The 14,107-nt window shown below is 58.5% G+C and overlaps 1 protein-coding gene across 1 annotated transcript in view; it reads right to left on the bottom strand.

Annotated features, from left to right (window-relative positions):
* ZNF407 (zinc finger protein 407) overlaps positions 1 to 14,107 on the bottom strand; it is a 39,399-nt gene that overhangs the window by 2,942 nt on the left and 22,350 nt on the right. The window contains exons 16-21 of the mRNA XM_078883290.1: positions 8,837 to 8,911; positions 6,032 to 6,198; positions 5,466 to 5,549; positions 3,094 to 3,214; positions 1,571 to 1,749; positions 88 to 445 (exon numbers count right to left, since the gene is read on the bottom strand). Coding sequence (XP_078739416.1) covers positions 99 to 445; positions 1,571 to 1,749; positions 3,094 to 3,214; positions 5,466 to 5,549; positions 6,032 to 6,198; positions 8,837 to 8,911 — 973 coding nt within the window. The 3' untranslated portion in view covers positions 88 to 98. The remainder of the gene's footprint in view (positions 1 to 87; positions 446 to 1,570; positions 1,750 to 3,093; positions 3,215 to 5,465; positions 5,550 to 6,031; positions 6,199 to 8,836; positions 8,912 to 14,107) is intronic.

Here is a 14,107-nt window from a genome sequence, read left to right as displayed (position 1 = left end):
CACACACACAGACACACAGACACACACACACACAGACACACACAGACACACACACAGACACACAGACACACACACACACACAGGCACCTGTATGATGATCAGCTGCTGTCCCGGCATGTTGGCCTCTGCGTGCTGGATGACAGTGGCCAGCACATCGTTGGTACTCCCAGCGTTGTGGCACCACCACCACCACCACCGCCACCACCACCACCACCATCACCACCACCACCACCACCGCCACCACCACCACCGGCGCTAGCAGCAACGGCCTGCAACCTCCGCCGGGGCTGGCGGTGAAACTGGGCGGTGGCCGTGGTTCTGGTGGCCGTCGATGATGATGATGATGTAGGTGGTGGTGGTGGCGGCGGTGGCGGCGTTTCGGATGTCTCCACGAACTGGGAGCCCACGCCGCGTAGCCGGCACTCGAAGGACTTGCTGACGATGCCTGCAACGGCACGGGGAGAGAAACCCGGACAAAGTCAGCCAGACTGCCAGGGTGGCTGGGAGATGTTGACTACCTCGCTTGGTACGCAGGAGGTCGTGGGTCTCTCTCTCATCATCATCATCATCACGGTGGCTAGGAGATGTTGATTACCTCGCCTGGTATACAGGAGGTCGTGGGTCTCTCTCTCATCATCATCATCACGGTGGCTGGGAGATGTTGACTACCTCGCCTGGTATACAGGAGGTCGTGGGTTCGATCCAGACCCTGACGACGCCTGCTGCTGTATATTTGAAGTCTGCGTCTTTCTCTCTCTCATCACCACCACGGTGGCTAGGAGATGATGACTACCTCGCCTGGTACACAGGAGGTCGTGGGTCTCTCTCTCATCATCACCACCACGGTGGCTAGGAGATGATGACTACCTCGCCTGGTATACAGGAGGTCGTGGGTTCGATCCCGACCCTGACGATGCCTGCTGTAGATTTGGAGTCTGCGTCTATCTCTCATCATCATCATCATCACGGTGGCTAGGAGATGTTGACTACCTCGCCTGGTATACAGGAGGTCGTGGGTTCGATCCCGACCCTGACGATGCCTGCTGTAGATTTGGAGTCTGCGTCTCTCTCTCATCATCACCATGGCTAGGAAATGTTAACTATCTCGCCCGGCCAGGTATGGGTACCCGTTTGCGACCCTGGTGCGGCCGGGTACGGGTACGGGTAAGGAATCAAAATCCGATTTAAAGCTTTCGTGACTGCAGGGATTCATCTTCTTGGTTCTTTCAGTAAAGTCATCACGTAGAAGGGAAGTAATAAAATAATAAAAATAAAACATAATAAAATAATTCTCACAGCGTCTGAATTCAGACGCTGTCTCCCCGACAGACCTGGTCTTCACCTGAGGACGGCTGCTTGCGTTGTGGCCGAAACGTCGTGAGAATTATTTTATTATGTTTTATTTTTATTACTTCCCTTCTACATAACAACATAATGAAATACATTTTTATTTTATGAAGTTTTATTTTTATTATTTTATTACTTCCCTTCTACGTGACGACTTTACCGAAAGAACCAAGAAGATGAATCAAAACCCGTTTGCGACCTCTGCTAGTGTCCGGACCCTCACCTGCATGCAGGTAGGCCAGGTCGGGGTTTTCCAGGTCGCTGTGCGTCTCCTTGAGGTGGTTTCGGAACTCGTTGGGATGGTTGCTGCTGAAGGTGCAGCGTGGGCAGTTGTACATGCGCACGCCCTCGTGTTTCCCGGTGCTCAGGATGTGCTTACGGATGTTCTCCGCGCAGTTGGAGCTGCAGAGTGTGGGGGGAGGAGAGGGGGGGAACGGTTGTACATGCGTAAGCCATCGTGTTTCCTTGTGCACAGGATGTGCTTTCGGATGATCTCAGCCTGTGCCACTCACCCAATCGCCCGCACTGCCGACAGCCACGGTTTGGTTACGTACGGTGCAAAAGATTCAAACACACGTCCACCCATTCACGCGCTCACCCACCCACACACCCACCCACCCACCCACACACCCACCCATACACCCACCCACCCACACACCCACCCACACACCCACCCTCACACCCACCCACCCCCACACCAACCCACCCACCCACCCGACCCACACAACACACCCACCCACCCACTCACCCACCCACTCACCCACCCACTCACCCACCCACCCACCCACTCACCCACCCACCCACTCACCCACCCACCCACTCACCCACCCACCCACCCACCCACCCACTCACCCACCCACCCACCCACCCACTCACCCACCCACCCACTCACCCACCCACCCACTCACCCACCCACCCACACACCCACCCACCCACACACCCACCCACCCACACACCCACCCACCCACACACCCACCCACCCACACACCCACCCTCACACCCACCCTCACACCCACCCACACACACACCCACACACCCCCACACCCACCCACCCCCACACACAACACACCCACCCACACACTGACCCACTCACCCCCACACCCACCCACCCCACCCACACAACACACCCACCCACCCACCCAACACATCCACCCACCCACCCAACACATCCACCCACCCACACACCCACCCACTCACCCACACACCCTCTCACCCACACACCCACCCACCCACCCACTCACCCACCCACTCACCCACCCACCCACTCACCCACCCACCCACCCACCCCACCCACCCACCCCCACACCCACCCACCCCCACACCCACCCACCCACCCACTCACCCCACCCTCCCATCCACTCACCCACCCTCCCATCCACTCACCCACCCACCCACTCACCCACCCACCCACAAACCCACCCACCCATCCACTGACCCACCCTCCCACCCACTCACCCACTCACCCACCCTCCCATCCACTCACCCACACACCCTCCCACTCACCCACCCACTCACCCTCCCACTCACCCACCCACTCACCCACCCACTCAAAAGTCATCTGACATGCACACCCACCACACCCACCCACCCATCCACCCACTCACCCACCCTCCCATCCACTCCCACACCTACTCACTCACCCACCCCCCCATCCACCCATCCACCCACCCACTCACCCACCCCCCCATCCACACATCCGTTGGGCCCAGCGCAGAAGCGCGTGCGTGCACCTAGCCTGGCACTCACCGGTAGTCGCACCAGGGGCAACGAAATGGCTTCTCCCCGGTGTGAACTCGCCGGTGCCTGGTGAGGTGGGACTGCGTGGTGGAGGCAAACGCACAGAGCTCACAGCGGAACGGCTTGTCTCCTGCAACGCACAGCGGTGAGGGTGGTGAGCGCGGTGGTGAGCGCTGTGGTGAGCGTGGTGGTGAGGGTGGTGGTGAGCGTGGTGGTGAGCGCTGTGGTGAGCGTGGTGGTGAGGGTGGTGGTGAGCGCGGTGGTGAGCGCTGTGGTGAGCGTGGTGGTGAGGGTGGTGGTGAGCGTGGTGGTGAGCGCTGTGGTGAGCGTGGTGGTGAGGGTGGTGGTGAGCGTGGTGGTGAGCGTGGTGGTGAGCGTGGTGGTGGTGGAGGTGGTGAGGGTGGTGAGGGTGGTGGTGGTGAGGATGGTGGTGGTGAGGATGGTGGTGGTGAGCGTGGTGGTGAGGATGGTGGTGGTGAGGATGGTAGTGGTGAGCGTGGTGGTGGTAGCGAGGGTGGTGGTGGTGAGAGTGGTGGTGAGGATGGTGGTGGTAGTGGTGGTGGTAGCGAGGGTGGTGGTGTTGAGAGTGGTGGTGGTGAGGATGGTGGTGAGCGTGGTGGTGAGGATGGTGGTGGTGAGGGTGGTGGTGGTGAGGGTGGTGGTGGTGAGGGTGGTGGTGGTGAGCGTGGTGGTGGTAGCGAGGGTGGTGGTGAGGATGGTGGTGGTGGTGAGGATGGTGGTGAAGGTGGTGGAGGTGGTAGAGGTGGTGGAGAAGGTGGTGGAGGTGGTAGAGGTGGTGGAGGTGAGTGAGGGTGGTGGTGGTGGTGGTGGTGAAGGTGGTGGAGGTGGGTGAGGGTGGTGGTGGTGAGGGTGGTGGTGGTAGTGAGGATGGTGGTGGTGGTGAAGGTGGTGAGGGTGGTGGTGAAGGTGGTGAAGGTGGTGGAGGAGGTGGTGAGGGTGGTGGTGGTGAGGGTGGTGGTGGTGGTGAAGGTGGTGGAGGTGGTAGAGGTGGTGGAGGTGAGTGAGGGTGGTGGTGGTGGTGGTGAAGGTGGTGGAGGTGGGTGAGGGTGGTGGTGGTGAGGGTGGTGGTGGTAGTGAGGATGGTGGTGGTGGTGGTGAAGGTGGTGGAGCTGGTGGAGGTGGGTGAGGGTGGTGGTGGTGGTGACGACGAGGATGGAAGGCAGTGAGGATGATGGTGATGATGAGGGTCGTGGTGATGTTAAGGACGATGTTGATGTTGACGATTGTGATGTTGATGATGGTGAGGATGTTGACGGTGGTGATGCTGATGTTGACGATGTTGATGATGGTGAAGTTGACGATGTTAATAACGATGTTGACGATGTTGATGTTGACGATGTTGATAACGATGTTGACGATGTTGATGTTGACGATGTTGATAACGATGTTGACGATGTTGATGTTGACGATGTTGATAACGATGTTGACGATGTTGATGTTGACGATGTTGATAACGATGTTGACGATGTTGATGTTGACGATGTTGATAACGATGTTGATGATGGTGATGTTGACGATGTTGGCGATGTTAATAACGATGTTGACGATGTTGACGATGTTAATAACGATGTTGACGATGTTGATGTTGACGATGTTGATAACGATGTTGAAGATGGTGATGTTGACGATGTTGACGATGTTAATAACGAAGTTGAAGATGGTGATGTTGACGATGTTGACGATGTTGACGATGTTAATAACGATGTTGAAGATGGTGATGTTGACGATGTTGATAACGATGTTGATGATGTTGATGTTGACGATGTTGATAACGATGTTGATGATGTTGATGTTGACGATGTTGATAACGATGTTGAAGATGGTGATGTTGACGATGTTGACGATGTTAATAACGATGTTGAAGATGGTGATGTTGACGATGTTGATAACGATGTTGATGATGGTGATGTTGACGATGTTGATAACGATGTTGACGATGTTGATGTTGACGATGTTGATAACGATGTTGATGATGGTGATGTTGACGATGTTGGCGATGTTAATAACGATGTTGACGATGTTGACGATGTTAATAATGATGTTGACGATGTTGATGTTGACGATGTTGATAACGATGTTGAAGATGGTGATGTTGACGATGTTGACGATGTTAATAACGATGTTGAAGATGGTGATGTTGACGATGTTGACGATGTTGACGATGTTAATAACGATGTTGAAGATGGTGATGTTGACGATGTTGACGATGTTAATAACGATGTTGACGATGTTGACGATGTTAATAACGATGTTGAAGATGGTGATGTTGACGATGTTGATAACGATGTTGATGATGGTGGCGATGTTGACGATGTTAATCACGATGTTGACGATGTTGATAACGATGTTGACCGTCTCACCCGTGTGTTGCCGTCGGTGCTTGGTCAGCGCGTGTTTGGTTCCACCAGCGAAGCCGCACAGATCGCACAGAAACTTCTTCTCTCCTACTCACACACACAGATACACACACGCAGATACACACAGATACACACACACACAGATACACACACACAGATACACACACACACAGATACACACACACACAGATACACACACACACAGATACACACACACACACACAGATACACACACAGACACACACACACAGATACACACACAGATACACACACAGACACACACACAGACACACACACACACAGATACACACACAGATACACACACAGACACACACACAGATACACACACAGACACACACACAGATACACACACAGACACACACACACACACAGACACACACACAGATACACACACAGATACACACACAGACACACACACACACAGATACACACACACACGTCTGAGCGAGTACCCACTGTGAGTGTGTGGGTGCAACCCTGTGTGGGTCCACGTATGGGCGAGTAACCGACGATGCGGGTCACATTACGGGTCACGGCGGCGCGGGTACCTGTGTGGGTACGGTAGTGGTCCCGCATGGCGGACTGCGTGGGATAGGCGTAGTGGCAGCCAGGCCAGGTGCAGGTGAAGGGCTTGAAGCCCAGGTGGAGCTTCAGGTGGTTGCTGAGGACCCATTTCTCCACAAAGCGCCGGTTGCAGATGTGGCAGTTGAACTTCCTGCGAAGGGGGCATCAGCGTCGTCACCTCACGCAGAGAGACTCACAGAGTCACACAGAGACCCATAGACTCACACAGAGACCCACAGACTCACACAGAGACCCACAGACTCACACAGAGACCCACAGACTCACACAGAGACCCACAGACTCATACAGAGACCCATAGACTCACACAGAGACCCACAGACTCACACAGAGACCCACAGACTCACACAGAGACCCACAGACTCATCACACAGAGACCCACAGACTCATACAGAGACCCATAGACTCACACAGAGACCCATAGACTCACACAGAGACCCATAGACTACTCATGCAGAGACCCACAGACTCACATAGAGACCCATAGACTCACACAGAGACCCATAGACTCATCACACAGAGACCCATAGACTCACACAGAGACCCACAGACTCATCACACAGAGACCCATAGACTCACACAGAGACCCATAGACTCACACAGAGACCCATAGACTCACACAGAGACCCATAGACTCACACAGAGACCCATAGACTACTCATGCAGAGACCCACAGACTCACACAGAGACCCATAGACTCACACAGAGACCCATAGACTACTCATGCAGAGACCCACAGACTCACATAGAGACCCACAGACTCACACAGAGACCCACAGACTCACACAGAGACCCATAGACTCACACAGAGACCCACAGACTCACACAAAGACCCAGACTCACACAGAGACCCATAGACTCACACAGAGACCCATAGACTCACACAGAGACCCATAGACTACTCATGCAGAGACCCACAGACTCACACAGAGACCCATAGACTCACACAGAGACCCATAGACTCACACAGAGACCCATAGACTACTCATGCAGAGACCCACAGACTCACATAGAGACCCATAGACTCACACAGAGACCCACAGACTCACACAGAGACCCATAGACTCACACAGAGACCCACAGACTCACATAGAGACCCACAGACTCACAAAGAGACCCACAGACTCACACAGAGACCCACAGACTCACAAAGAGACCCACAGACTACTCACACAGTAGAGACCCACAGACTACTCACACAGTAGAGACCCACAGACTACTCACACAGTAGAGACCCACAGACTACTCACACAGTAGAGACCCACAGACTACTCACACAGTAGAGACCCACAGACTACTCACACAGTAGAGACCCACAGACTACTCACACAGTAGAGACCCACAGACTACTCACACAGTAGAGACCCACAGACTACTCACACACAGACCCACAGACTACTCACACAGTAGAGACCCACAGACTACTCACACAGTAGAGACCCACAAACTACTCACACAAAGACCCACAGACTCACACAGAGACCCACAGACTCACACAGAGAGACCCACAGACTCACACAGTAGAGACCCACAGATTCGCACAGAGACCCACAGACTCACACAGAGACCCACAGACTCACACAGACACCCACAGACTCACACAGACACCCACAGACTCACACAGAGACCCACAGACTCGCACAAAAACCCACAGACTCACACAGAGACCCATAGTGTGTAGTCCCGTACCTCCAATTAGCACAGTTTGTGGTGTGAAAGAAGTTTAGCAGACTCCAAACATACAGCAGCAGGCACAAACCCACAACCTCCTGTATACCAGGCAAGGTAGCTAACATCTCATAGCCACCGTGATGCTGACGATGCTGATGATGACGATGCTGATGATGCTGCTGATGACAATGCTGATCAAGCAGATGATGCTACTGGTGATGATGACGATGATGAAGCTGATTGATGATGCTGCTGATGGTGTTGCTGCCGATGATGATGACGATGCTGATGATGATGACGATGCTGCCGCTGATGATGACGATGATGATGACGATGATGACAATGACGATGATGATGATGACGATGATGACGATTATGACGATGATGACGATGATGAAGCTGATTCATGATGCTGCTGATGGTGTTGTTGCTGATGATAACGACGCTGATGATGACGATGCTGCCGCTGATGATGACAATGCTGATGATGACGATGCTGCCGCTGATGATGACGATGCTGCTGATGAAGCGGGTGATGCTACTGGTGATGCTGCTACTGGTGATGATGACCATGATGAAGCTGATTGATGATGGTGCTGATGACGATGCTGCTGATGACGATGATGACGATGCTGCTGATGACGATGATGATGCTGATGATGACGATGATGAAAACGATGCTGATGATGACGATGATGCCGCTGATGATGACGATGATGACGATGCTGATGATGATGACGATGATGCCGCTGATGATGACGATGATGACGATGACGATGCTGATGATGATGACGATGATGCCGCTGATGATGACGATGATGACGATGACGATGCTGATGATGATGACGATGATGCCGCTGATGATGACGATGATGACGATGACGATGCTGATGATGATGACGATGATGACGCCGATGACGCCGATGATGACGCCGATGACGCCGCCGATGATGTTGCCGCTGATGATGACGATGATGACGATGACGATGACGATGATGACGCCGATGACGCCGCCGATGATGATGACGATGATGATGACAATGATGACGACGATGACGATAACGATGACGATGCTGCCGCTCCCCGTCTGTCATCGTCACCTCTCCTTGCGCACGCCCACTCCATGCTTGCCGGCCATGTGGGCGTTCAGATGTTTCTTCATCACGAAGCTCCAACTGCACAAAACAACGCGCCACACACACCACCACCACCTCCCACTCACCCACTCACCACCACAAGACAACACGGCCCACACACACCCACACACCACCACCACCACCCACCCACTCACCACCACCACCCCCTCACCCACTCACCACCACCCCCTCACCCACACACCACCACCACCCCCTCACCCACTCACCACCACCACCCCCCACCCACCACCACCACCACCCCCCACCCACTCACCACCACCACCCCCTCACCCACTCACCACCACCACCCCCTCACCCACTCACCACCACCCCCCCACTCACCCACACACCACCACCCCCCCACCACCCACCACCACCACCACCCCCCACCCACCACCACCCCCCCCCACTCACCCACCACCACCACCACCCCCCACCCACCACCACCACCACCCACCACCCACCACCACCACCCCCCCACCACCCACCACCACCACCACCCCCCACCCACTCACCACCACCACCCCCTCACCCACTCACCACCACCACCCACTCACCCACCACCACCACCCCCCCACCACCCACACACCACCACCACCACCCACTCACCCACTCACCACCACCCCCCCACCACCACACACCACCACCACCACCCACTCACCCACCACCACCACCACCCACCACCCACTCACCACCACCCCCCCACCACCCACCACCACCACCACCCCCCACCCACTCACCACCACCACCCACCACCCACTCACCACCACCCCCCCACCACCCACACACCACCACCACCACCCACCACCCACCACCACCACCCCCCCACCACCCACACACCACCACCACCCCCCCACTCACCCACACACCACCACCACCACCCACTCACCCACCACCACCACCCCCCCACTCACCCACACACCACCACCACCCCCACCACCCACCCCACCACCACCACCCACCACCCACCACCACCACCCCCCCCCCACCCACCACCACCACCACCCCCCCCACCCCACCACCACCACCACCCACTCACCCACCACCACCACCCCCCCACCACCCACACACCACCACCACCCCCCCACCACCCACACACCACCACCACCACCCACTCACCCACTCACCACCACCCCCCCACCACCCACACACCACCACCACCACCCACCACCCCACCACCACCACCACCCCACCACCCACCACCACCACCCCCCCACCACCCACTCACCACCACCACCCCCCCCCCCCACCCACCACCACCACCACCCCCCACCCACTCACCACCACCACCCACTCACCCACTCACCACCACCCCCCCACTCACCCACACACCACCACCACCCCCCCACTCACCCACACACCACCACCACCACCCACTCACCCACTCACCACCACCCCCCCACTCACCCACACACCACCACCACCACCCACCACCCACCACCACCACCACCCACCACCCACTCACCACCACCCCCCCACTCACCCACACACCACCACCACCACCCACTCACCCACTCACCACCACCCCCCCACTCACCCACACACCACCACCACCCCCCCACCACCCACACACCACCACCACCACCCACCACCCACCACCACCACCCCCCCCACTCACCCACACACCACCACCACCACCCACTCACCCACTCACCACCACCACCCACTCACCCACTCACCACCACCCCCCCACTCACCCACTCACCACCACCACCCCCCCACCCACCACCACCACCACCCACTCACCCACTCACCACCACCCCCCCACTCACCCACACACCACCACCACCCCCCCACTCACCCACACACCACCACCACCACCCACTCACCCACTCACCACCACCCCCCCACTCACCCACACACCACCACCACCACCCACTCACACCACCACCCACCACCCACTCACCACCACCCCCCCACTCACCCACTCACCACCCCCTCACCCACTCACCACCACCACCCCCTCACCCACTCACCACCACCACCCACCCACCCACCACCACCACCCCCCCACCACCCACACACCACCACCACCCCCCCACCACCCACACACCACCACCACCCCACCACCCACTCACCACCACCCCCCCCACCACCCCACACCACCACCACCACCCACTCACCCACCACCACCACCACCCACTCACCCACCACCACCACCCCCCCACTCACCCACACACCACCACCACCCCCCCCACTCACCCACACACCACCACCACCACCCACCACCCACTCACCACCACCCCCCCACTCACCCACACACCACCACCACCACCCACCACCCACTCACCACCACCACCCCCCACCCCCACCACCCCACCCCCCCCACTCACCCACCACCACCACCACCCCCCACCCACTCACCACCACCACCCCACCACCCACTCACCACCACCCCCCCACTCACCCCACACACCACCACCACCCACTCACCACCACCACCACCACCCCCCTCACCCACCACCACCACCACCCCCCACCCACTCACCACCACCACCCCACACCCACTCACCACCACCCCCCCCACTCACCCACACACCACCACCACCCCCCCACTCACCCACACACCACCACCACCACCCACCACCCACTCACCACCACCCCCCCACTCACCCACACACCACCACCCACCACCCACCACCCACTCACCACCACCACCCCACCACCCACCACCACCACCCCCCCCACCACCCACACACCACCACCACCCCCCCACTCACCCACACACCACCACCACCACCCCCTCACCCACTCACCACCACCCCCCCACCACCCACACACCACCACCACCACCCACTCACCCACTCACCACCCACCACCCCCCCACCCACTCACCACCACCCCCCCACCACCCCACCACCACCACCACCCCCCCACCCACCACCACCACCACCCACTCACCCACTCACCACCACCCCCCCACTCACCCACACCACCACCACCACCACCACCCACTCACCCACACCACCACCACCACCACCACCCACTCACCCACACCACCACCACCACCCACTCACCCACCACCACCACCACCCACTCACCCACACCACCACCACCACCCCCTCACCCACTCACCACCACCACCCCACTCACCCACTCACCACCACCCCCCCCACTCACCCACACACCACCACCCCCCCCACTCACCCACTCACCACCACCACTCCCTCACCCACTCACCACCACCACCCACCACCCACTCACCACCACCCCCCCACTCACCCACACACCACCACCACCACCCACTCACCCACACACCACCACCACCACCCACTCACCCACACCACCACCACCACCCACTCACCCACTCACCACCACCCCCCCACTCACCCACACACCACCACCACCACCCACTCACCCACACACCACCACCACCACCCACTCACCCACACACCACCACCACCACCCACTCACCCACTCACCACCACCACCCACTCACCCACTCACCACCACCCCCCCACTCACCCACACACCACCACCACCACCCACTCACCCACTCACCACCACCACCCACTCACCCACTCACCACCACCCCCCCACTCACCCACACACCACCACCACCCCCCCACTCACCCACACACCACCACCACCACCCACTCACCCACTCACCACCACCCCCCCACTCACCCACACACCACCACCACCACCCACTCACCCACTCACCACCACCACCCCCTCACCCACTCACCACCACCCCCCCACTCACCCACTCACCACCACCACCCCCTCACCCACTCACCACCACCACCCACTCACCCACTCACCACCACCCCCCCCACTCACCCACACCACCACCACCACCACCACCCACTCACCCACACCACCACCACCACCACCACCCACTCACCCACACCACCACCACCACCCACTCACCCACTCACCACCACCACCCACTCACCCACACCACCACCACCACCCCCTCACCCACTCACCACCACCACCCACTCACCAACTCACCACCACCCCCCCACTCACCCACACACCACCACCCCCCCACTCACCCACTCACCACCACCACTCCCTCACCCACTCACCACCACCACCCACTCACCCACTCACCACCACCCCCCCACTCACCCACACACCACCACCACCACCCACTCACCCACACACCACCACCACCACCCACTCACCCACACCACCACCACCACCCACTCACCCACACCACCACCACCACCACCTCCCCGTAAAGCGCCTGGAACAGACTGGAGGGGCAAGTGCTGTGAACATACACAGACACACACAGACACTCACTCACACTCACTCACACACTCACACACACTCACACACACTCACACACACACACAGCCACACACACTCACACACAGACACCAACTCACATACAGACACCAACTCACACACAGCCACTCACTCACACACACTCACTCACACAGACACTCACTCACACACACTCACAAACAGACACGCACACACAAACCCAAAGATCCCCCGTATAGCCTTAACAGACTGTAGGGGCAAGTGCTGTTAGCGAGCACCTATGAAGGCCGGAACGGTACACGAGGGGGTGGGTGGCCAGCACCACGCCCGACCGCCACACACACACAGACACTCACACACACTCCCATACACAAACACACACTCCCACACACACACACAGACACTCACACACACACAGACACTCGTACACAGAAACTCACTCACACACACTCACACACATACACACACACTCACTCACACACACTCACTCACACACACTCACACACACTGACACTCACACACACTCACTCACACACCACTCCCCCACCCACCCACTCCCCACCACCACCACCCACCCACTCACCACCACAACCACCCCCCACTCACCACCACCACCACCCCCCCACTCACCACCACCACCACCCCCCCACTCACCCACCCACTCACCACCACCATCCCCCCACTCACCCACCCACTCACCCACTCACCCACCCACCTACTCACTCACCCACTCACCACCACCACCACCCCCCCACCCACCCCACTCACCACCACCACCACCACCCACTCACCCACTCACCACCACCACCACCCCCCCACCCACCCACTCACCACCACCACCCACCCACTCACCCACTCACCACCCACCCACTCACCCACTCACCACCCACCCACTCACCCACTCACCACCCACCACCACCACTCACCCACCCACTCACCCACTCACCACCACCCCCCCACTCACCCACTCACCACCACCACCCCCCCACTCACCCGCACAGGTTGCAGCTGTGCTCC

Source organism: Lampetra fluviatilis, chromosome 70 (genome assembly GCF_964198595.1).
Source record: "Lampetra fluviatilis chromosome 70, kcLamFluv1.1, whole genome shotgun sequence".
Classification (NCBI taxonomy): domain Eukaryota; kingdom Metazoa; phylum Chordata; class Hyperoartia; order Petromyzontiformes; family Petromyzontidae; genus Lampetra; species Lampetra fluviatilis.
Note: the sequence above shows the minus strand (reverse complement) of the source record. Positions and strands in the feature narration are given on the sequence as shown.